Raw genomic sequence first — 25,421 nt, forward strand, 5'->3', positions numbered from 1 at the left:
GGGAGAACTCAGATCAAGTTATTTTTGTTATTCTTGGTGTTAAGGAGAGGATGGGTATCAGGAGCTCAGTTTGGAACATGTTAAGTTTGCGATCTACATTTAGACATCGAATGGAAATGTCAAGTTTGTGATTAGATACATGAATCTGGAGTTTAGGGGAGATGGTGGGGCTAGGGATAGAAGTTTGAGTCATCAGCTACACTTGAAGTACCAGCAAAAGATGCTGAGGAATGGCCAGAGAGACAGGAGGAAGACCAGGAGAATATGGTGTTCTGGAAGCCAAGTGAAGGAAGTGTTTCAAGAACTGAATTGATCTGAGCATGAAAGAGCTGAGCATGAAGGTACCAGATCCCTGAGAGAAAGTGTGTACTAATGGAAATAGTAAAAATGAGGGACCTAGAAAAAATCTCTCTCTCTCTCTCTTTCCACTATTATACTTGGATCAGCCTTGACTACACAAATGTTTTGAGGTTTTGAATTCTTATCTGAAACAAAGCAGTGCTGCTTTGGGATTGGGTTTGTCTCAGCATTTCACTCCTAAGAACTGTGGGAACCTGGCCAGGCGTGTTGGCTCACGCCTATAATCCCAGTACTTTGGGAGCCCAAGGCAGGTGGATCACCTGAGGTCAGGAGTTCGAGACCAGCCTGGCCAACATGGTGAAACTGTATCTCTACTAATAATACAAAAATTAGCGAGGTGTGGTGGTGCACATCTGTAATCCCAGCTGCTCAGGAGGCTGAGGCAGGAGTTTTGCTTGAACCTGGGAGGCGGAGGCTGGAGTGAGCTGAGATTGCACCACGGCACCCCAGCCTAGGTGACAGAGTGAGTCTCCATCTCAAAAATAATAATAATAACTAGGGGAACCTGACTAGTGCCTCATAAATGTCATCATTTCCCCTTTACTCTGCTCCAATATTGATAACCTTTAAGAAGGGAGAATAGTGAGTACTCTGAATCCTAATAATGGGTAATTAGATTATGTCCATAAGACTCTCGGTAAATCTGAAAGTAAGATTCTAGAGAAACATGGAGCACTCTTTATTACTGCTATTTTTTAGCAGTATTATCCTCAAACAAGCTGAGCCTTTCCTTATTTTGTGAACACTTATGAAAAATAGTAAGTTTTCCAAGATGAAGACCAGTTTTTCTTTCTCTTCAGCCTACTTGCTTCCCTAAAGCTAGCCCCTAATAGGGAAACTAGGTCTGTTAAGTGTTATTTGCTGCTTCTTTCCTATCGTCCTATTCTCCCAGCTGTCTCAACTCGGAACCTTGTAGGAAGAGTATTACACCTCATCAGTGTGTGTTTCCTTTGACATTTAAACAAGCCTCCATTTTGTCTTTCCATATTAGAATTTTTTCTCTTCCCTTCTGCCATCTCCAGCACCTTGTTTGACCTGTCTTCTCTTCAGCTCATTCATTATTGCTAAAGTTTGCAGATTATACCAAAGGAAGAAGCCAGATTTATAAACATGTGTTCCCACCCAGCTGTTTCAAGAATAGTAATGACATTCATCTTCTAGTTGTGTGCCTGCTCTCTGTGTACAGCTGTGCTCATCTGCCCTTGTAAATGAGATGCCTATCTCTAAGTCTTACCTTGTCTAGAAATAAATGGACTCTGTTCCTATTAAATTGATTATGCAGTAATCAGAGCAGGCCATCGCTTGGGGGAGACATTCACTTGAAATCACTTTGCTAATAGCTAGAGAGAATTTAGTCTAATTACTTCTTTAGGAGATATGCCGTTTCCCTTAAGATGTCAGGGCACTGAAAAGGGATAGGATTCCTATCCTTTTCCCCTCTGGATGACCCTCTGCAATCCTGTATGTGTGTATGTCTTTTATCTAAGGTGAAGGTAACAATATTCTAAGAAAATTGTGTGAAAAGAATCAGAATCCATTAGAGATAGCTGTGTCAGGCCTTAGCGTCTGAAAGATCTGACCACTAATAGTGAACCCTCGAGTAAATGATTTATCCTTCTGGTGTTTCATCTCCTCCTTTGCAAAGTAGCCTTAACAATCCTTATATGACACGATTTTTGGCACCCACTTAACGGCCTGCCTTCCTCAAAAAGTGATTTAAGACCGGGTGCCATGGCTCATGCCTGTAATCCCAGCTCTTTAGGAAACCAAGGCAGGAGGATCACTTGAGACCAGGAGTTCGAAACCAGCCTGGGCAACATAGTGAGACTCCGTCTCTTTTTAAACAAACAAAAAATTTTTAAAAATTAACAAATGCCAGCTACTCAGGAGGCTAAGGCAGGAGAATCGCTTGAACCCAGGATGCAGAGGTTGCAGTGAGTAGAGATCGTGCCACTGCACTCCACCCTGGGCAACAAAGCAAGACTTCATCTCAAACACACACACACACACACACACACACACACACACACACATAAATACAAGTAAAAGTGATTGGCCAAGTACAGTGACTACTGTAATCTCGGCACTTTGGGAGGCCAAGTTGGGTGGATCACTTGAGGCCAGAAGTTCAAAACCAGCCTGGCCAACATGGTGTAACCCTGTCTTTACTAAAAATACAAAAATTAGCCATGCGTGGTGGTGCACACCTGTAATCCCAGCTACTTGGGAGGCTGAGGCACAAAAATTGCTTGAACCTGGGAAGCGGAGGTTGCAGTGAGCGAAGGTTGCACCACTGCACTCTAGCCTGGACAACAGAGCGAGACTCTGTCTAAAATAAAAATAAATAAATAAAAATAAAACTGATTTAAGGCTGTAAATATTCAATAAGATAATATGAAAACATCTCACACATAATAGTTTTTTCTTTTTTACTTTATTGTATTTATTTTTTGAGATGAAACCTTGCTCTGTCACCGAGGCTGGAGTGCAGTAGCACAATCTCAGCTCACTGCAACCTCCACCTCCTGGGTTCAAGCAATTCTCTTGCCACAGCCTCCTGAGTAGCTGGGACTACAGGCACCCACCACCATGCCTGGCTAATTGTTTTATTTTTAGTAGAGATGGGGTTTCACCATCTTGGCCAGCCTGGCTGGTCCTAGACTCCTGACCTTAAGTGATCCACCCGCCTCCCAAAGTGCTGGGATTACAGGCATGAGCCACTGCACCTGGCCGAAAGTTTTTTCTTTTCTTTTCCTTCCTTTTTTTTTTTTTTTTTTTTTTTTTTTTTTTGAGACAGAGTTTCGCCCTTGTTGCCCAAGCTGGAGTGCAATGGCATGATCTCAGCTCACTACAGCCTCCGACTCCTGGATTCAAGTGATTCTCCTGCCTCAGCCTCCCAAGTAGCTGAGATTACAGGCACCTGCCACTATGCCCAGCTAATTTTTGTATTTTAGTAGTGATGGTGTTTCACCATGTTGGTCAGGGTGGTCTCGAACTCCTGACCTCAGGTGGTCCACCCACCTCAGCCTCCCAAAGTGTTGGGATTACAGGCGTGAGCCACTGCGTCTGGCCAAGTTTTTTTTTTTTAGAGATGTAGTCTCACCCTGTCACCCAGGCTGGAGTGCAGTGGCACAGGCATAGCTTCACTGCAGCCTTGAACTACTGGGCTCAAGTGGTCCTCCCACCTCAGCCTCTCAGGTAGTTGGGACTTCAGGTGGGCACCACCACAACTGGCTAGTTTTTAAATTTTTTTGTAGAGACAGGTCTCACTGTGTTGCCCAGGCTGGTCTTGAACACCTGGCCTTGAACGATCCTTCTGCCTCAGCCTCCCAAAGCGCTGGGGTTCCAGGCATAAGCCACTGTGCCACACCCATAATATATGTTTGATGAATGTTTGAATCACAATCCAATGGATTGTTCTGCTTCACTTGGTAAGATTGAAAAAGAATCCAACTTACTAAACCAAAGTTCTTTCCTGCCCTAATTTTACTAGAATGAGACTTCCTGAGTAGGATAATTCTTTTTCTCCCTCTCCCTTGTCTGATTTGGTTTTGTGATAAAGCACCCTAAATTTCAATTCCAAAGAAAACAAGGGCTAAGGGCCAGGCGCGGTGGCTCATGCCTGTAATCCCAGCACTTTGGGAGGCCAAGGTGGGTGGATCACAAGGTCAGGGGTTCGAGACCAGCCTGACCAACATGGTGACATCCCTTCTCTACTAAAAATACAAAAATTAGCTGAGCGTGGTGGCAGGCGCCTGTAATCCCAGCTACTCAGGAGGCTGAGGCAGGAGAATTGCTTGAACCTGGGAGGCAGAGGTTGCAGTGAGCCGAGATCGCGCCACTGCACTCCAGCCTAGGGGACAGAGCAAGACTCCATCTCAAAAAAAAAAAAAAAGGCTGAATAAGATCTTATTTAAAGTCATGACCAACTCAAGTCCTGATACTCCATAGTTTTGTATAAAGCACTCCCTTTGTATTTATTTATTGAAAACCTACTGTGGGTTAGTTGTCTGATTTATTTTTTTCCTTTTTTTTTTTTTTTTTTTTTTTTTTTTTTTTTTTTTTTTGAGATGGAGTCTCGCTCTGTAGCCCAGGCTGGAGTGCAGTGACATGATCTCTGCTCACTGTAAGCTACGCCTCCCGAGTTCACGCCATTCTCCTGCCTCAGCCTCCCAAATAGCTGGGACTACAGGGGGCAGCCACCACACCTGGCTAATTTTTTTTTATATTTTTAGTAGAGACGGTGTTTCACCCTGTTAACCAGGATGGCCTCGATCTCCTGACCTCGTGATCCACCCGCCTCGGCCTCCCAAAGTGCTGGGATTACAGGCGTGAGCCACCGTGCCTGGCCAGTTGTCTAATTTAATAATTTTATAATTTATTTGTCTTAATCCTTTTTTTTTTTTTTTTTTTTTTTTTTTTTTTGAGACGGAGCCTCACTCTATCACCCAGGCTGGAGTGCAGTGGTGCGATCTCGGCTCACTGTAAGCTCCGCCTCCCGGGTTCACGCCATTCTCCTGCTGCAGCCTCCCCAGCAGCTGGGACTACAGGGGCCCGCCCCCCACAGCCGGCTAATTTTTTATATTTTTAGTAGAGACGGGAGTTTCACTGTGTTAGCCAGGATGGTCTCGATCTCCTGACCTTGTGATCCGCCCGCCTCAGCCTCCCAAAGTGCTGGGATTACAGGCGTGAGCCACCGCGCACAGCCTTTTTTTTTTTCTTTTTTTTTTTTTTTTTTTTTTTTTTTGAGATGGAGTCTCGCTCTTTCGCCAGGCTGGAGTGCAGTGGCGCAATCTCTGCTCACTGCAACTTCCGACTCGCTGGTTCAAGTGATGCTCCTGCCTTAGCCTCCCAAGTAGCTGGGATGACAGGCACATGCCACCACAGAGATGAGGTTTCTCCATGTTGGCCAGGATGGTCTCCATCTCCTGACCTTGTGATCCACCCGCCTTGGCCTCCCAAAGTGCGGGATTACAGGCACGAGCCACCGTACCTGGCTTAATCCTGTATTTTTAAAAATCTGAGATTTGTAGAAATCAAGTGACTTGTTCAAGGTTACACTGTAACAAAGCCAGGATTTGCACTAAGGTTTTCTAACTCCATGTCCGGTGATCTTCAGACAGCATTGTATGTCAAAGAAGAAATGAATATAAGTGAGTTACTAGAGATAGGTCCTGGAAGTGCCAAATCAAAAAGTATTTTATTAGTGCGTGGCTGTAGACAAAAGGCTAATTCCAGATCCCCCAGATTTATTGTCTTGATACATTCCATAGAAAATGTGCCTTGGGGCTGGGCGTGGTGGCTCATGCCTGTAATCCCAGCACTTTGGGAGGCTGAGGTGGGCACATCACCTGAGGTCAGGAGTTTGAGACCAGCCTGACCAAGGTGGAGAAGCCCCGTCTCTACTTAAAAACAAACAAACAAACAAACAAAATTAGCTGGGGCATGGTGGCGCATGCCTGTAATCCCAGCTACTTGGGAGGCTGAGGCAGGGGAATCGCTCGAACCTGGGAGGTGTTGCAGTGAGCGGAGATTGCGCCATTCCACTTCAGCCTGGGCAAGAAGAGTGAAACTGGAAAGAAAGAAGGAAGGAAGGAAGGGAGGGAGGGAGGGAGGAAGGAAGGGAGGGAGGGACGGAGGGAGGGAGGGAGGAAAGAAGGAAGGAAGGAGGGGAAAGAAGGAAGGAAGGAGGGAAAAGAGGGAGAGAGGGAGGGAGGGAGAGAGGGAGGGAGGGAGGGAGGGAAGGAGGAAGGAAGGAAGGAAGAAAGGAAGAAAGGAAGAAAGAAAGAAAGAAACAGGCCGGGCGCAGTGGCTCATGCCTGTAATCCCAGCACTTTGGGAGGCCGGCAGATCACGAGGTCAGGCGATCGAGACCATCCTGGCTAACACGGTGAAACCCCGTCTCTACTAAAATACAAAAAATTAGCCAGGCGTGGTGGCGGGCTCCAGCACTCGGCAGGCTGAGGCTGGAGAATGGCGTGAACCCGGGAGGCGGAGCTTGCAGTGAGCCGAGATCGCGCCACTGCACTCCAGCCTGCGCGACAGAGCGAGACTCCGTCTCAAAAAAAAAAAAAAAAAGAAAAAAGAAACAGAGATGCAAGTCACTAAGTGGGGCTGAATCTGTGGACTGGCTGACCTCCAGATCTGGGAACAAAGAATAGGGCATGAGAGGTGATTTCAGAGGGGTAAATAGATACTGAAAATACTCATAGACTAAGGATGTGAGGCCAGGAGAGTGAGATGCTAACCCCCAACCAGACTTATGAAAGGAGGCTAAAGCCGGGCGTGGTGGCTCTTGCCTGTAATCCCAACACTTTGGGAGGCCGAGGCGGGTGGATCATGAGGTCAGGAGATCGAGACCATCCTGGCTAACACGGTGAATCCCCGTCTCTACCAAAAATACAAAAAAAAAAAAAAAAAAAAAAAAAAAATTAACCGGATGTGATGGCGGATGCCTATAGTCCCAACTGCTCAGGAGGCTGAGGCAGGAGAATGGCGCTAACCTGGGAGGCAGAGGCTGCAGTGAGCCGAGATCTCCCACTCCCACTAAATACAACTAAAAATTCTGGAAATTATTTATAAAACAAATATAACAGGACTCTGAAAGGTGGAAGAAAGAAGGCACACCAGCTCTAAGGGTCGCAAGACCTTAGAAACAACCTGGTGATGAGTTCCCTGGGTTTTCTTTTTGTCTCTAATATCCCAAACATGTTGCTAAAACTGAATATTATATTTAATGGTAAAAGACTGGAGCCACCAGGCGGGGCGGCTCACGCCTGTAATCCCACCACTTTGGGAGGCCGAGGCGGGCGGATCACAAGGTGAGGAGATCAAGACCACGGTGAAACCCCGTCTCCACTAAAAATACAAAAAATTAGCTGGGCGTGGTGGCGGGCGCCTGTAGTCCCAGGTACTCGGGAGGCTGAGACAAGGAGAATGGTGTGAACCCGGGAGGCGGAGCTTGCAGTGAGCCGAGATCGCGCCACTGCACTACAGCCTGGGCGACAGAGCCAGACTCCGTCTCAAAAAAAAAAAAAAGACTGAATGGAGCCAAGTGTGGTGGCTCATGTCTATAATCCCAGCACCCTGGAAGGCCAAGGCAGATGGATTGCTTGAACTCAGGAGTTCAAGACCAGCCTGGGCAAAATGGTCTTGACAGGAGGATTGCTTGAGGCCAAGAGTTTGAGCCGAATCTGGGCAACATTAACAAGACATTGTCTCTAAAAGAATTAAAATTGCCGGCCAGGCGCGGTGGCTCATGCCTGTAATCCCAGCACTTTGGGAGGCCGAGGCAGGCGAATTACCTGAGGTTGGGAGATTGAGACCAGCCTGACCAACATGGAGAAACTCTGTCTCTACTAAAAATACAAAATTAGCTGGGGATGGTGGTGCATGCCTATAATCCCAGCTACTGGGGAGGCTGAGGCGGAGAATTGCTTGAACCCAGGAGGCGGAAGTTGCAGTGAGCAGGGATCACACCATTGCATTCCAGCTTGGGGAACAAGAGCGAAACTCCGTTTAAAAAAAAAAAAAAAAAAAGGAATTAAAATGCCAAAAAAAAAAAAAACCATATAAAACAATTTTTCTTTTTTTTTTTTTTTTTTTTTTTTTTGAGACGGAGTCTCGCTCTGTCGCCCAGGCTGGAGTGCAGTGGCACGATCTCGGCTCACTGCAAGCTCCGCCTCCCGGGTTCACGCCATTCTCCTGCCTCAGCCTCCCGAGTAGCTGGGACTACAGGTGCCCACAACCGCGCCCGGCTAATTTTTTGTATTTTTAGTAGAGACGGAGTTTCACCGTGGTCTCGATCTCCTGACCTTGTGATCCGCCCGCCTCGGCCTCCCAAAGTGCTGGGATTACAGGCGTGAGCCACCGCGCCCGGCCACAATTTTTCTTTTATCAGATTGGCAAAGAACAAAATGAGAACACCATGTTGCCAAAGGAAAAGGGCGAGAAGTATTCATGGGCTACTATAAATGGGTATATGAATGAGTACATCTTCTTTGAGGCAGTTTGGAGGTGGTTTGGCCGTATTTATCAGAACTCCAAATACAAGTGCACTGTGATTAACAGTTTTACTTACAGGAATTCATCTTACAGACGTATTCGTGTAGGTAAAATGAAGCATTTGTACAAGATTATTCATTGCAGTTTATTTGTAATAGCAGAAGATTGAAACAACCTAAATGTCCATTCAAATGCTGCCATTGAAAAGAATGAAGTAGGGCCGGGCGCGGTGGCTCAAGCCTGTAATCCCAGCACTTTGGGAGGCCGAGACGGGTGGATCACGAGGTCAGGAGATCGAGACCATCCTGGCTAACACAGTGAAACCCCGTCTCTACTAAAAAATACAAAAAAAAAAACCTAGCCGGGCGAGGTGGCGGGCGCCTGTAGTCCCAGCTACTCGGGAGGCTGAGGCAGGAGAATGGCCTGAACCCGGGAGGCGGAGCTTGCAGTGAGCTGAGATCCGGCCACTGCACTCCAGCAAGGGGGACAGAGTGAGACTCCGTCTCAAAAAAAAAAAAAAAAAAAAAAAAAAAAAAAAAGAATGAAGTAGCTCTCTGTCTACACATATGGAATGATCCAAAATATTTGGGTACATGAAAAAAGCAGTGTGCAGAACATTGTATGTATATTGCTATCATTTAAGGAAGAATGTATGAACATATTTGCATATATACATATAAAATATCTGTGGAATACTTTTGGATATTTCCAAGTAGGAGAGCTGGAAGACTGAAGAACAGTTATGGAAGGGACACTTCTTTTTTTTTTTTTTTTGAGACGGAGTCTCGCTCTGTCACCCAGGCTGGGGTGCAGTGGCCGGATCTCAGCGTAAACCCAGGTTTACACCATTCTCCTGCCTCAGCCTCCCGAGTAGCTGGGACTACAGGCACCCGCCACCTCGCCCGGCTAGTTTTTTGTATTTTTTAGTAGAGACGGTGTTTCACCGTGTTAGCCAGGATGGTCTCAATCTCCTGACCTCGTGATCCGCCCATCTCGGCCTCCCAAAGTGCTGGGATTACAGGCTTGAGCCACCACGCCCGGCCCACTGGACACTTTTTTTTTTTTTTTTTTTTTTTTTTTTTTTTGAGACGGAGTCTCGCTCTGTCGCCCAGGCTGGAGTGCAGTGGCGCGATATCGGCTCACTGCAAGCTCCACCTCCCGGGTTCACGCCATTCTCCCGCCTCAGCCTCCGAGTAGCTGGGACTACAGGCGCCCGCCACCACGCCCGGCTAGCTTTTTGTATTTTTAGTAGAGACGGGGTTTCATCATGTTAGCCAGGATGGTCTCGATCTCCTGACCTCGTGATCCACCCGCCTCGGCCTCCCAAAGGGCTGGGATTACAGGCTTGAGCCACCGCGCCCGGCCGACACTTAATTTTATATTAGAGTTTGTTGGGGATTTTTTTTTTTTTTTTTTGCAGGGGCGAGTGGGGGCTACCTTTTGAATTTTGGAGTAAGGCTATATTACCTAATCAAAAGCTTTTTTTTTTTTTTTTTTCTTTTTTTGAGATGGAGTCTCACTCTGTCACCCAGGCTGGAGTGCAGTGGCGCAATCTCGTCTCACTGCAAACTCCGCCTCCTGGGTTCAAGCGATTCTCCTGCCTCAGCCTCCTGAGTAGCTGGGATTACAGGCACGCGCCAGCATGCCCGGCTAATTTTTGTAATTTTAGTAGAGACAGGTTTTCCCATATTGGTCAGGCTGATCTTGAGCTCCTGGCCACAAGTGATCTGTCTACCTTAGCCTCCCAAAGTACTGGGATTACAGGTGTGAGCCACCACTCCTGGCCAAAAACATTTTTTTTTAATTATCGAGGTGTGGTGACATGCTCCTGTGGTCCCAGCTACTTGGGAGACTGAGGTGGACAATCGCTTGAGGCACTCCAGCCTGGGCAGCAGAGCAAGACCATCTCCAAAAATAAAAATAAAATGTGTCTTGACAAAACCATGAAGTCTTTACAACTGTTAACCATCCTAAGGGGCCTCAGTAGCATTGTAGGCAATTCCTATGGAACTATTCTGGCCCAATCCTATTTGTCCCGTTGGTACCCAGAGCACCTCCTTAACCCTTTTATAGAAGTCACAGTGCTGACAAAAGAATACTCTTCTCAGTGGCAAATGGGGTGTGTCTCGTCTATATCTATGTGCTCTTATTTTCCAGGGATGTTGGTGGTAAATGTAACGTGGAGGAACAAGACATATGTAGGTACACTCCTTGACTGCACACGACATGATTGGGCACCCCCAAGGTAAGCACTTACAGCTATTTAGTTTATATTAAGTCTGAACCATTCTAATTGGTGATCTCTTATACTTTTATCCTGCTAGAATTGTACACCCAGCTTTTAAGGGACACGATGGTGTAGATAACCAGGGAAAGCACTGTATTTATCTGACATTCAAGAAGACTGAATGGCTGGGCGCAGTGGCTCACGCCTGTAATCCCTGCACTTTGGGAGGCTGAGGCGGGCAGATCACCTGAGATCGGGAGTTCAAGACTAGCCTGACCAACATGGAGAAACCCCATCTCTACTAAAAATACAAAATTAGCCAGGTGTGGTGTTGCATGCCTGTAATCCCAGCTACTCGAGAGGCTGAGGCAGGAGAATCACTTGAAGCCAGGAGGCGGAGGTTGCAGTGAGCCAAGATCGCGCCATTGTACTCCAGCCTGGGCAACAAAAAGCGAAACTCCATCTCAAAAAAAAAAAAAAAAGAGGATGAATTGTGTATGAAAGTGTTCAGGGGGTGCTCACTTCAGAGGTACATATACTAAAATTGGAACAATACAGAAAAGATTAACATGACCCCTGCACAAGGGTGACATGCAAATTTGTGAAGTGTTCCATATTTTTAAAATTAGCAAAAAAAAATTGTTGAGGGGATGCATTGGGGGAATGGGGAGAAAATCCTATTTAAGCCTTTGACTGGAATTATTAAAGCCACCTTGAGACCATCTAACCATGGGTGAGCAAACATTCATTGATAGTAGCTATTTCTCAGAAATTTGAACTCAAGAACATGTTTAGTTTTATAAACTCTACTAGAACATATGGGTTTCACAAGGACCTTTTCATGTTGCAATTTGACCTTTAGATGGATATTTCAATCAATGGCACCTAATAGCTTGTTCCTAATATTAGTACCCAGTTTGTCAGGGTTTGGGGAACCCAGGCATTGGGGGTAATTTACAACTAACATGCACGTAACATCCTAGGAGCTTACCAATTAATGCCATTCCCATGCAGTCACAAGTTCCTTTATTGAATCATATTCATTGAAAATGGTAGTTACTATCTGGACAGTTCTTTTACGAAAAGTATCTTAAACCTTCATCTGCCCATTGTTCCCATGAAACTAAGATAGGCAGAAATGTCCCAAGGAAAAGTATTGTAAAGTTCTTGATTCCATACCACTCTCCTTTTCTCAGATGTGATTAGGCTCTACCGAGGGCTATTTATGCCTCCTAATTTTCAGAGATGCTGGGCCAGGTTTCTAGAGGCTTAGACTTTTATAAGACTATGTTTAGGCTGGGCGTGGTGGCTCACGCCTGTAATCCCAGCACTTTGGGAGGCTGAGGCGGGTGGATCACCTGAGGTCAGGCAGGTCGAAACCAGCCTGGTCAACATGGTGAAACCCTGTCTCTACTAAAAATACAAAAATTAGCCGGGCGTGGTGGCGGATGCCTATAATCCCAGCTACTGGGGAGGCTGAGGCAGGAGAATTGCTTGAACGCAGGAGGCGGAGGTTGCATTGAGCCTAGATCGCTCCACTGCACTCCAGCCTGGGCGACAGAGCAACACTCCGTCTCAAAAAAAAAAAAAGACTATATTCAGACCATAATAGTTGCCCTGATAAGAATCAGAAGCAGATGAGCTAAAACAAGTTAGTAAAGTTCTTTACACCCTCCCTTTGCATTTCTGAGAAACCTATTGGAAGGACTTATTTCTGCTTTGGGCATACAAGAATCCAGAGAGATAGGAGCTGAGTGAGTAGGTTGATAACAGGGAAGCAATAAGTAGCTTTACAGTAGGACTGTTCTGAGAACCCGAAGGAGGTATTTGACAAAATTTGCCTTTTTTCTGCAATAGCTTTGGTTCCTACTGTCTTAGAAACAACCTACTCCCGTTGCCCCCTGGGACAAGAGAGTCAAAACCATCTTTAGATCTACAAGGGAACCAATCTTAGCTAAAGGTTTAATTCTAAGCAGTGTTTTAAGCTCCATGAAAAGCTACTTTAGGGCCTATGAGGAATGACCCCTAGGTGCAGATCTCCAGACATTCAAAGAACTCGTGTACTCTTGGTTATATCTGATGTTTAGGGAACTCTTAAATGGATAGGTGCTTTGTTCTACCTTTCTATATCTTCATAGTGAGGTATGTAAGAAAAAGGCATTGGGCTAAAGATAGAGCTACAGTCTTGTCATATGTTGCCATCAATCAATGATGTTACCTTGGACAAGTCACTTAGCATGCCTGGCCTCAATTTTCTGAAACCATGACTATGGCTGTATATAGGAAATGTAGACATGACTGTCTTATGGAACAGACTGCATGGCTTTAGAGGTAAATGTTGGAGAATAATTTGCAGCTAACATGCATCCCAGGAGTTCACCATTAGTGCAGTTCCCAATCAGAATTTCTTTTAACAAATCATATTCATTGAAAATGATAGTCACCATCTGGACAGTTCTGGAGCCTACAGCTAAACTGGTTTGAAGATGTTTTCTCTTCTTAATAATATCCTGTTGTGTTTATCCTTTGCCAAGGTTCTGTGACTCCCCGACCAGTGACCTGGAAATGCGCAATGGTCGGGGTAGAGGCAAACGCATGCGTCCCAACAGTAACACTCCTGTCAATGAGACAGCCACAGCCTCTGACAGCAAAGGGACCAGTAGCAGCAGCAAAACCCGGGCAGGAGCCAATAGCAAAGGCCGACGGGGCAGCCAGAATTCTTCAGAGCATCGCCCACCTGCCAGCAGCACTTCTGAGGATGTCAAGGCCAGCCCTTCCTCAGCTAATAAGCGGAAAAACAAACCCCTTTCAGACATGGAGCTGAACTCTAGCTCAGAGGACTCCAAAGGGAGCAAGCGTGTCCGTACTAATTCCATGGGCTCAGCCACTGGCCCCCTTCCTGGGACCAAGGTAGAACCCACTGTTCTGGACAGAAACTGTCCCTCCCCAGTCCTGATTGACTGTCCCCACCCAAACTGCAACAAGAAGTACAAGCACATCAATGGACTTAAGTACCACCAAGCTCATGCCCATACAGATGATGACAGCAAGCCGGAAGCGGATGGGGACAGTGAGTACGGAGAGGAACCTATTCTCCATGCAGATCTCGGGAGCTGCAATGGTGCATCTGTCTCACAAAAAGGTTCCTTGTCCCCTGCCCGCTCAGCTACCCCCAAAGTTCGACTTGTAGAGCCCCACAGCCCTTCTCCCTCAAGCAAATTCAGCACAAAAGGCCTCTGTAAGAAAAAGTTGATTGGGGAAGGGGACACAGACCTTGGGGCCTTGTCCAATGATGGCTCTGATGATGGACCCTCAGTGATGGATGAAACAAGCAATGATGCCTTTGATTCTTTAGAAAGGAAGTGTATGGAAAAAGAAAAATGTAAAAAACCCTCTAGTTTAAAACCTGAAAAGATTCCTTCCAAGAGCTTAAAGTCAGCCCGTCCCATTGCCCCTGCCATCCCCCCACAGCAAATCTACACCTTCCAGACAGCCACCTTCACAGCAGCGAGCCCAGGCTCTTCCTCAGGCTTGACCGCCACAGTGGCACAAGCCATGCCCAACAGTCCCCAACTCAAGCCCATTCAGCCCAAGCCCACTGTTATGGGAGAACCTTTCACAGTCAACCCTGCCTTGACTCCAGCCAAGGACAAGAAAAAGAAAGACAAAAAAAAGAAGGAATCTTCAAAGGAACTTGAAAGTCCTCTGACCCCTGGGAAGGTGTGTCGAGTAGAAGAAGGCAAAAGTCCATTCAGGGAATCTTCAGGAGATGGGATGAAAATGGAGGGACTCCTAAATGGCTCATCAGATCCCCACCAAAGCCGACTGGCTAGCATCAAGGCTGAAGCCGACAAGATCTACAGTTTCACAGATAATGCCCCTAGCCCTTCCATTGGAGGAAGTAGCCGCCTTGAAAACACTACTCCTACTCAGCCCCTGACTCCCTTACATGTAGTGACCCAGAATGGAGCTGAAGCCAGCTCAGTCAAAACCAACAGCCCTGCATACTCTGACATCTCTGATGCTGGGGAGGATGGGGAGGGCAAGGTAGACAGTGTCAAATCAAAGGATGCTGAACAGTTGGTTAAAGAAGGGGCTAAGAAAACTCTTTTTCCCCCTCAGCCTCAGAGCAAAGACTCACCATATTACCAAGGCTTTGAGAGTTACTATTCTCCAAGCTACGCACAGTCCAGCCCTGGGGCTCTGAACCCCAGCAGCCAGGCAGGAGTGGAGAGCCAGGCCCTGAAGACAAAAAAGGATGAGGAACCTGAGAGCATTGAAGGAAAAGTGAAGAACGATGTTTGTGAGGAAAAGAAGCCCGAGCTGAGCAGTTCCAGTCAGCAGCCCTCGGTCATCCAGCAGCGTCCCAACATGTATATGCAGTCCCTGTACTATAACCAGTATGCCTATGTGCCCCCCTATGGCTACAGCGACCAGAGTTACCACACCCACCTTCTGAGCACTAACACGGCTTACCGGCAGCAGTACGAAGAACAGCAGAAACGCCAGAGCTTAGAGCAGCAGCAGCGGGGAGTGGACAAGAAGGCAGAGATGGGCCTGAAGGAGCGTGAGGCAGCACTCAAGGAAGAGTGGAAGCAAAAGCCGTCAATTCCACCAACTCTCACCAAGGCCCCCAGCCTGACAGACCTTGTGAAGTCAGGACCTGGCAAGGCCAAGGAGCCAGGGGCTGACTCAGCCAAATCAGTCATCATTCCCAAGTTAGATGACTCTTCAAAACTCCCAGGCCAGGCCCCTGAAGGCCTTAAAGTGAAGCTGAGTGATGCCAGCCACCTAAGCAAGGAGGCCTCTGAGGCCAAGACAGGCGCTGAGTGTGGTCGACAGGCAGAGGTGGATCCAATACTCTGGTACCGACAGGTAACCGTTGCTCTGGGAGGAAGTGGAAATACCGTATGATAATCATCTGTCTTCCTCACAAATAAGGGCTGTCCTTATATAGGGGTTCAACGGAATTGAGATTAGCAGGAGAGATGTGTAATCTTAAGGATTCTTTACCTTTATAAACCGTTTTAATGTTTTTTATTTTATTTTAATGTTATTTTTTCAAGATGGGAGTCTCACTCTGTTGCCCAGGCTAGAGTGCAGTGGTGCTATCTTGGCTCACTGCAACGTTCACCACACCCAGCTAATTTTTTTTTGTATTTTTAGTAGAGATGCGGCTTCACTATGTTGGTCAGGCTGGTCTCAAACTCCTGACCTCAAGTAATCCACCTGCCTCAGCCTCCCAAAGTGCTGGGATTACAGACATGAGCCACTGCACCCAGTCAATTTTTTTATTTTTATGTTTTTATAGAGACCAGAGTCCCTCTCTATTGCCCAGGCTGGAATGCAATGACATAGTCATAGCTCACAGCAATTTCCAACTCCTAGGCCCAAGCAATCTTCCTGCCTCAGCCTCCCAATTAACCAGGACTACAGATGCATGCCACCACACCCAGATGTTTTAATTTTTTGTAGAGAGAGGTCTTACTATGTTGCCCAGGCTGGTCTTGAACTCCTGGCCTCAAGCAGTCTTCCCGCCTCAGCCTCCCAAAGCACTGGGATTCATATTAATGTTTTTTAAAAAGCACTTTTATATCCATAGCAGGTGTTTTTTCCATTTGACAAGAAAGGCCCAGACAAGTTACCTTAATTTGTCTAGGGTTTCTTTATTTTTTTTTTATTTTTTTTTTTTTTTTGAGACGGAGTCTCGCTCTGTCACCCAGGCTGGAGTGCTGTGGCCGGATCTCAGCTCACTGCAAGCTCCGCCTCCCGGGTTCACGCCATTCTCCTGCCTCAGCCTCCTGAGTAGCTGGGACTACAGGCGCCCGCCACCTCACCCGGCTAGTTTTTTTGTATTTTTTAGTAGAGACAGGGTTTCACCATGTTAGCCAGGATGGTCTCGATCTCCTGACCTCGTGATCCGCCCGTCTCGGCCTCCCAAAGTGCTGGGATTACAGGCTTGAGCCACCGCGCCCGGCCTTGTCTAGGGTTTCTTAAGACCTCACTAGCCAAGCCAGGATTAGAACCAAGGTATCTCGATTCCTTGTCTGTGTTTCTTCCACTGTTTGGTTCCTGTGAAATGAGGTATTGATGGTCTCTCTATTTTTTAGAGTGGGTACAAAGTATACTCAGTTACTGAGTTTCTTTAACAAGGATTTTATAGGTTGAGTTAGAACTAGGAACTTGGAATCTCATATCTTGCTCTGCTCATGAGACTTAGAATGTCTTCCCTTCCCTCTTGGTATAATAGTTATGCCTCCCTCCCTCCTCCGATCTGAGTGTCACTTACAAGCTTTCCACCTCACTGAGCATGCTCTGAAATAGTGAAACAACCTAAACATCTTGGAAGGGGCAGCCTCTCCTATTTCAATCATTTCCCCAGAATGTTTGTTCTTACCTAGAAAACATCCACTGATACATGGACGGATTTTCCTTTTCTCCCCCTGCCCCATCTTGTTCCCTGTGGGTGGGTGCAGAGGTGGGGGCGGGGGCTTTTTAACCAAAAGGGAGCAGAGTTGGAATATAAACAAGATCAATAGAGGCCAAGATCCTACTCTGCCCCAGGTGTCTAGTAATTATCTGCTCTGGTGATTCTACTGGGACCTTGAGCTTGAAATATATCTGTCTTATCTCTACAACACCCAGTCGTTGTTCTGTGATTTTTGTAGGAGGCAGAGCCCCGGATGTGGACATATGTTTATCCTGCCAAGTACTCAGACATCAAGTCAGAGGATGAGCGGTGGAAGGAGGAGCGGGACCGCAAATTGAAGGAGGAAAGGAGTCGGAGTAAGGACTCTGTCCCCAAGGAAGATGGGAAGGAAAGCACAAGTAGTGACTGCAAGCTGCCCACGTCGGAGGAGTCTCGCCTTGGGAGCAAGGAGCCCCGGCCAAGTGTCCATGTGCCTGTGTCCTCCCCACTCACCCAGCACCAGTCCTACATCCCCTACATGCACGGCTATTCCTACAGTCAGTCCTACGACCCCAACCACCCCAGCTACCGGAGCATGCCTGCTGTGATGATGCAGAACTACCCAGGTATAGCACCAAGTGCCAGCCGCTATTCCATTCACTGGAAGGGGGAATGAAGCACAGATTTCACATCCAGAGTTTTCTTGCTCAGCCCCAAGGCATATTGAGGCTCACTTAGATGACAGCCCTTTTTTCACTGAGTCGTTCTATGAGGTAGCCACCCTAACCCATAGTTCCTTGAATGACCCATGATAGTCTTTAGCCTCTTTAGTCTCACTCCTTAGAGCTTCCAGCTTCCTACAGCAGCCTAAATAGTCTCAACATTCTGGTGACATTATTATAAAGCACACTCTAAATAGAAGTAAGCGTTTCAAACAGAAATAGGAAATTTCTTACCCTTGAGGCGTTCCTTTCTCCCTGTCACTCACACCTGTCAATATAAAAATCACAGTTGCATTTGTTGGGTGCTCCCTGACAGCCAGGCGCTGTCCTCTGAGATTTATGCATATTATCTTTTTAAATCCTCCCCATCACCTTAAGTAATAAGTATTGGTATCTTCATTTTTGATGATGAAGAAATTGAAGCTCAAAACAGTTATTTATTTGTTCAAGGTTACCACGCTGGTAAGTCTCAGAATAAGGTTTTGAACCCAAGGCTCTAACTCCAGATCCTGTGATCTTTCCACTTTATCATAGCACTTCTCCAAGAAGAATCTGAGACCAGTTCAAAGAACAGTATCGGATCTATGGAAGTTGGCTGCAGGAAACAGGGCTGTGTTCCTAATATCCCTTAGCTAATTTTTCCTGTAGAGCTCAGTAAGGAAAGGTCAAGCCAGCAGTCTCAGCCAAAGACACTATGTTAGAAAATACCTCAGCCTGTGCCTTGGAAAGCTGATGCCCGCCTAATCAAGCTCACTAAAGCAGAGCTTCCTCTACCTCTCCCATCTCTTTGAATGTTTGATTTCTCCTTCCACAGGTTCCTACCTGCCTTCCAGCTACTCTTTTTCTCCATATGGCAGCAAGGTCTCAGGTGGTGAAGATGCTGACAAGGCACGAGCCAGCCCCAGTGTCAGTTGTAAATCCAGCTCAGAGTCCAAAGCCCTGGACATCTTGCAGCAGCATGCCAGTCACTACAAGAGCAAGTCTCCCACGGTAAGAGAAGTACAGGGACGCTGGCTGTTACCCAAAGACCAGTAAGGCCAGATCCAGAGTCTGGGAGAAGGTGGGCAAGTTCAGGTCCTGACCACAGTGCAGCTTGGCTGACTTGACATTGGCAGCCCCCAGGGCATCTTCTTGATTCTTACATGTCTTGCACTTTTAGGGGTCATAAGGTGGCACCCTGGGCATCTCACTCATGTGTGGGTGTTTGTGTGTGTGTGTGTGGTTGTATGTATGTGTGTCTCACTATAGTGCTTTTGTGTCTCTGGTTTCCTTTCCAGATAAGTGATAAAACTTCTCAGGAGAGAGATCGAGGAGGCTGTGGGGTGGTTGGGGGTGCTGGCAGCTGTAGCAGCGTTGGGGGAGCAGGTGGGGGTGAACGGAGTGTTGACCGGCCCCGCACCTCTCCTTCCCAGCGCCTGATGTCCACACACCACCACCACCACCACTTGGGGTACTCGTTGCTCCCAGCACAGTACAACTTACCCTATGCAGCAGGTAAGCCTATTTTCCCTACCACCTGTTGTTTTGTCTTGTTTTGTTTATCTTCATCCCAGTAGTATGTCCACAGCTAGGACCCTCCTCCCTGCCTCATAAGAATCCTTTTTTAATTTTTTTTTTTTTTGAGCTTCTAATCTGTACACAGTCCTAACCTCCTGCTGTCATTAAAGCATATGATATTTATTCCTCCTTTGGAGTTTGGGGACTCTTAAATTCCTCCAGAATACTAGCCTTGATATTCAGAAGAATATGGAACAGGTGTTCCCCAAAGGCAAAGAGAAACAATCAGCTGAGAAATACAGCCTTATTATCTATCTCCAGCAAATATATCTGGCTGAGTATCAGATTTTTTTTTTCTGTCAGCACCCCAAAACTCAGGGAAAATGGTTAATGGAAGGTTTCTGTGAGTGCTGCACTAACATGTTCTCCTGCTCACTCAGGGCTTTCTTCTACAGCCATTGTTGCCAGCCAACAAGGCTCAACTCCCTCACTCTACCCACCCCCCAGGAGGTGAGAATGGTAAGTAACTTTTGTTAATTTGGGGCAACACGTAAAGCTGGGATAGTTGCTACCTGGATCACAGAATCCCTAGGTGAGGAATAGCTCTGAGGGGTCAGCAGTCTGGAATCCATAGAACCCTGGCCAAGCCTCTTGTACAAGAGTCTCCCATGAAGCCATGTGCCTCTGAGAGGACCTGTGGAACACAGTGTCCCCTAGGGACCAGTACTGGCCACTCCTGCAGTTCATTTTCTTGGAGTGCCACCTCGTGGTTGTTTTACCAACAGGCTGAGTGCCTGGTTATCTGTCCATGTTTCCCTTGCAGACATCAAGTGCCCGGATAAAATCAGCTTCATGGGCCCGGACTGGCTCACCCAAGGAGGTGCTGAAGGTGCCATTTAGACATCAGTTAAATGGTGTTGATCATCCTGTTTGCCGTTTCCTCCATGACTGAAGGCAGACCCTTGGCTATCTCACCTCCACCAGACCTCTGCACTACCTGACCCTCCATCTTCCTCAGGAGCAGGAGAGCTGGTACTTAGCAAAAATATTTATTCTCTCAGCCACAGTCATGACTGTTGTGGCCTCTGTGGAGATGAAGGCACGGGAAGCAACCAGGGGAACATGGCCTCAGCCCAGAGAAGCCACCGCTCTGTTCCCCAAGCCCTTGGTCTGCTGCCAGAGCAGTGCCAGCCCCCCCGCCCACCAGGGAGGGACCCCCACCCCCAAGCACTGGGTAAGGTCTGAAGACAGCACAGCAGCCATACCCCTCACCATCATTACCACCATCACCAGATTCTGCATCTCCCTAGTGCTTTGCACCCTGGGAATTGGCAGCATGTGGAGGAACTAGAATCTCAGGAAAGAAATTGGGGGTTGTTTTCTACGTAATTGTGAAAACAAGGTCTTCAAATGTGGAGACTTCTCCCCATTTACATGAGCACATGTAAACGCTCACAACCTAGCCTGGAAAGGAAGACCAAGACATCTGCCCCAATATGGCCTTGAGCTGCCTGTGAGGCGGGGGCAGGGGTTCTACCACCAGCACAGGGCTCCCCAGGGACACTGGGAGCAAGCTGGTGCTGGAGCATGAATGGCATCTGTGAAGTAGAACCTGCGTCCCCACTAAGTCCTGCTGCTTCTTATTCCCCAACTCCTTGCCCTTTTCCCTTCCCTCCTAACCCCTTGGTGCCTTTCCCAGGGGGATCCCCACACTGGTCTTGCCTCTTCTTTTCCACTGCTTGGCTCTTAAGCCTCAGGCAGATAAACTAGTATTCTCCCCAGCATGAGGAGTCTGCCAGGTCACCTTAGGGCAAGGCCCAGAAGGCAGCCCCTGGGAGCACCCAGCAGTTCTTGGAGATGTACTGTCATCTAGCCATCTGATATCTTCCTCATTTGGGGCCACAAATGTATACAGCCTAATTCCTCTGTCTACAAGTACATGATTTTATATAGCTCAGTCTATAACTTCCATATGGGCCAATATAAGCTGTGTTTCTTGGTAACACATATTTTGTTTGAGGGGCCACTGGCCGTGGGAGGTTATTTGTTCCTTAGACCCTGGGATAACACATCCAAGCCATTACGTTAGAGTCTCAGAATGTACTCAGTGGAGCTGTGCTTTGAGGCAGCCAACATTTCTCTGCTCTCCTTAGAAATGCAGTCTCCCAATGGAAGCTTTATGCTCTTTGTACTGGGAAAGTGAGGATGATTTGATAGCTTTATTGGGGTCATGTCTTCCCCAAGGTGTGGGGAGCTTTAGCTTACTTGGCTTTTGAGGTATCATCCCTCTATTCTCCCCTCCTGTCTTTCCATGACCCTCTGGATTGAGAGAGGTAAAGACTGACAGACACCAGCGTAGGCTGGAAAAGGGAGTGTGTGACCAGAGTGCCAAAAATGACTAGGAGCAGGTACTGCTCCGACTCAGTTTGGAGAATGGGAAACGGGACAGTAAGCACAATGCCCAGTAGTACTTGATTTCCAAGGACCCTGGAACCCTACACATGAGAGGCTTAGGGTCACCATCTGCTCAAGAGGATCCCCTCTGATCTACAGGCCTTTCCCCTAGGTGTCTACGTCCTCATTTTTGTTCAATTTGGGTTCTGAGCCCTCCCCAAAAACCATTGTTTTAAACCTCTTGGCAGGGCCCCAAAACAACCTCCCTCATACTCATCATATTCCCTCTGCCTCCTGCTGCCCTCGTGGGCAGTGCTCTGAGCAGTGACCTCCCTTTCCTCCATGGAAGTAGCTAGTGCAGACACCTTCACCCCACCTCACCTGAGTCCCCTCAACCAAGAGGGTGACTGAATTTCGGCCTGATTATGCCCTCCTGGAGCTCCTGTGAGGTGGAGCCAAGGGCCCCTCTCTGTTCCTGTTTGTTTTAAAATATTGTTGTGTGTTTTGTATCTGTGGCACTGGCCTGCAGCATACTCTGTACATATTGTAAAGAAACCGTTTGGAGTAATTTTCTTTTGCATTGGGCAGGTATGGCCCTGCATTCCTGCCCTTTCCACTCGTTCTGTAACAGAGGATGAACTTCCTCTGGGCAGCCTTGGGTTCTCCAGAAGAGAACAGGTTTTTCTTTTCCTTTTTAAATTTTCTTCTTAAATATTTGGCTCTTTGATCCTCATATCCAAGTCTCCCTGAAGAGTAGGAGCTGCTCAGAAGAGCAGGTGAAAGCCTCAATGGCAGATCCTGATGCTTGCCAGGCCTAGTCTTCCCTCCAAAATAACATGAAGCAGCAGCTGTGGAGATTCTTGACAAGTGCTGAGTGAAAGATTTGCTGTCCACCTCTACATGGGGAGGAGAAACACAGGTGGGAGCTACCTGTGGCATCCATGATCTAGTCAGAGGGATGAGATGCTCAGCAGGGATCCCCATCCTATCCCACCCCACAAACAAAGGCTGGAAAAATTTGCTACCAAGGGCCAAGACCACCAGACCAAGCCTGTCTCTGAGCCACCCCTGCCCAGGCCCTCACAGACATTGCTCCCTGGGCTTCCCATCGAGGAGAAGCTGAAGAGAGAGGGGGCCTCATCCCCAGATAGATCAGGCAAGGCTTGGAGAGCTGCTCTTTAAGATCCACATCAACTACTTCCTCATTTTAAGGTATGGCAGTTTCCTTCATCCCCTTTTCCTGCCTTGTACATGTACATGTATGAAATTTCCTTCTCTTACCCAACTCTCTCCATACATCACAAGATCAAAGAACCACACGCTTAGAAGGGTAAGAGGGCACCCTATGAAATGAAATGGTGATTTCTTGAGTCTCTTCTTTCCAGGTTTCAAGGGGCCATGGGAGGACTTAGAGAGTTGCGGGTGAAGACTGCAGAGGGCTAGGAAAGTATTGTATACAGGTTTTGAGGCCACCCATGTCACTTATCCCGTATACCCTCTACCATCCCCTTGTCTATTCTGATGCCCCCAAGATGCAACTGGGCAGCTAGTTGGCCCCGTAATTCTGGGCCTTTGTTGTTTGTTTTATTATTTGGACTTCCCAGGAAGCTTTCCAGTGATCTCCTACCATGGGGCCCTCCTGGGATCAAGCCCCTCCCAGGCCCTGTCCCCAGCCCCTCCTGCCCCAGCCCACCCGCTTGCCTTGGTGCTCAGCCCTCCCACTGGGAGCAGGTTGGGGCGAGCTGGAGGCCCGGGCTGGAGGGGCAGTGTTGCTGTTCATAGATTTTGTTCCATTGGCGTTGCTCTGTTGGATTTAATTTCAGTCTTCCTGATTCTTCCCTTCTGTAAAGTGTACATTACCAAGTTCCTTGTTTTTTTATATATATATATAAATATATATATATACAAACTGTACTCTTTTTGCCTTTGTACATTCAGGCAAGAAGAGAAAATAAATCTTTTTAAGAGACAATCACAAATCTGTGAGGGCTGCTGGTTATTTCTCCTGGAGTTTGCTGCTGAGCTGCCTCTTCCTCCCTCCCAACTTTCCTGTTCCCCCTCAGCTTTCCTGATCTTCCTGGCCCTGCTCCATATGCATCCTCAGCTTCACTTTCCCTGGCTGATGGCAAGTTGTTGAATCCAGTGTCCAGACTACCTGCCTTGTAACCCTTTTCTGCCCAGCATTGTTTTCTGGCTTGGCCAGTGGCTTAGCCCAGGAGCTTTACTCTGTGCCCTGGCCTTCCATTCACCGAAGTGACTTTGGACCCCTGGGTACTCTGGGACCTGTTTCCTGGAGGCCCTGGCTTGGGAAACTCACCTGTGAAACTATGCAGCTGGGAGCTCTCTGCCTAAGAGTTTGCACTATTTAAACCTGCCTGGGAGTTAGGACGGATGGTTTTAGGAATGACCAGGAAACTACCCCTAAAACTCCCCCTACATTCCAGCCTCTAGAATGCTCTGATCCAGAGCTCAGTGGATGATTCCCAGCTGGTGGACTCTGTGGCTACCCCATCAGAACAAGGGCTAAGGGTTTATGGGTCGAGTATTTGATCAGAATTTTAAAGGGTGGTACACTCTGAAACACAGCCCAACCAAACCATTTGTTTGGCCTCTTTCTCTTTTCCTCTACCTTCCTCCTCCCCCCTTTTTCCCCTCTCTACTTCCTCTTCTTAATTGGCTTTGGAATTGAAGTATATTTTTAAATTATTTGTTGTATTTATTGAATAAAGTTTTTAATGTCCCTGTTCTTAAATTTAGACTTAGTTTGCCTTTCACACTCCACTCCCACCCCACCCCCAAAATATTCTACCTTCTAAGTTGCTTTTTAAACTGTAGTGCAGCCTTTTGGGTACCATATTTCTTTCCTGTCAGTGGTCTTCAATAACAAGTTTTTTTTGAAAAGGAAAATCTTCCACTGGGTGCCTGGGTTTCCAATTTAGCCTTTCTGACTCTAGCTGTATTGAAGAGGAACCACCAATAGGTGGCAGCAGAATCTCAAGCAGGTTTCTTGGGAAAAAGTAAGGGACTGAGTTTTGTATTGGTTCTTTTTCATCTGTCTTGTAAATTCCTTGTGTTTGAGTTTAGTATCTGCATCCTAAATTGCCAGCTGCCTCTAGGAATTACCTGCCCAGTGGGGGACATCTGATTTCGACTGAATGTCTGTAGTCCCAGACTTGTTCTAGTAACACCTGCCAGGCACGGTGGCTCACGCCTATAATCCCAGCACTTTGGGAGGCTGAGGCGTGTGAATCACTTGAGGCCAGGAGTTCGAGACCAGCCTGGGCAACATGGCAAAACTCCATCTCTACTGAAAATACAAAAAATCAGCTGGGCGTGATGGTGGGCACTTGTAATCCCAGCTACTCAGGAGCCTGAGGCAGGAGAATCACTTGTACCCAGGAGGCAGAGGTTGCAGTGAGCCAAGATTACACCACTGTACTCCAGCCTGGGCGACAGAGTGAGATTCCATCTTTAAAAAAAAAAAAAAAAAAACTTGGGAGTGGAGCTCATTACTTTTAATAAATACAAGTTAAAGAGTCCAAGATTAATGACTTGGCCCACAGTGAAAACACAAGCAGGCTCCATAAAGAGCAATGTGAGAGCCACAGCTGAACAGTAGACAGTTGCAAAAATGTAGGAGGTGGAAGAACATGCCCTTCACTTGGCAAAACAGAAGCAAAAGAAAAAAAGTGCTAGTAAATCCTTGAGAAATTTAAAAAACTGTGGTCAGGAGGATTCCAGCCCCCTGGGTGCCACTGAGAGCTTATTCATCAGGCTGTGGTGTGGGGGACTGGAAACCACACCTTAG

General features: G+C 47.2%; 1 protein-coding gene and 1 non-coding gene across 5 annotated transcripts in view; both read left to right on the plus strand.

Annotated features, from left to right (window-relative positions):
* Positions 1-24,365, plus strand: part of ZNF609 (zinc finger protein 609) — a 241,570-nt gene extending 217,205 nt beyond the window's left edge. For 3 of the 4 annotated variants that reach the window (XM_050795912.1, XM_050795914.1, XM_050795913.1), the window contains exons 4-10: positions 10,522-10,609; positions 13,126-15,466; positions 17,260-17,626; positions 18,537-18,712; positions 19,000-19,216; positions 19,660-19,738; positions 20,043-24,365. In XM_050795912.1, coding sequence (XP_050651869.1) covers positions 10,522-10,609; positions 13,126-15,466; positions 17,260-17,626; positions 18,537-18,712; positions 19,000-19,216; positions 19,660-19,733 — 3,263 coding nt within the window. In that variant the 3' untranslated portion in view covers positions 19,734-19,738; positions 20,043-24,365. The remainder of the gene's footprint in view (positions 1-10,521; positions 10,610-13,125; positions 15,467-17,259; positions 17,627-18,536; positions 18,713-18,999; positions 19,217-19,659; positions 19,739-20,042) is intronic. The other variant, XM_050795915.1, reaches the window with a different exon arrangement.
* LOC126960157 (U6 spliceosomal RNA) lies at positions 11,106-11,212 on the plus strand. Its single transcript, XR_007727748.1, has one exon. It is a non-coding gene; the product is annotated as a U6 spliceosomal RNA (small nuclear RNA).
* Positions 24,366-25,421: the final 1,056 nt, after the last annotated feature.

The sequence above is a fragment of the Macaca thibetana genome, chromosome 7 (genome assembly GCF_024542745.1).
Source record: "Macaca thibetana thibetana isolate TM-01 chromosome 7, ASM2454274v1, whole genome shotgun sequence".
In the NCBI taxonomy this organism is placed as follows: Eukaryota; Metazoa; Chordata; class Mammalia; order Primates; family Cercopithecidae; genus Macaca; species Macaca thibetana.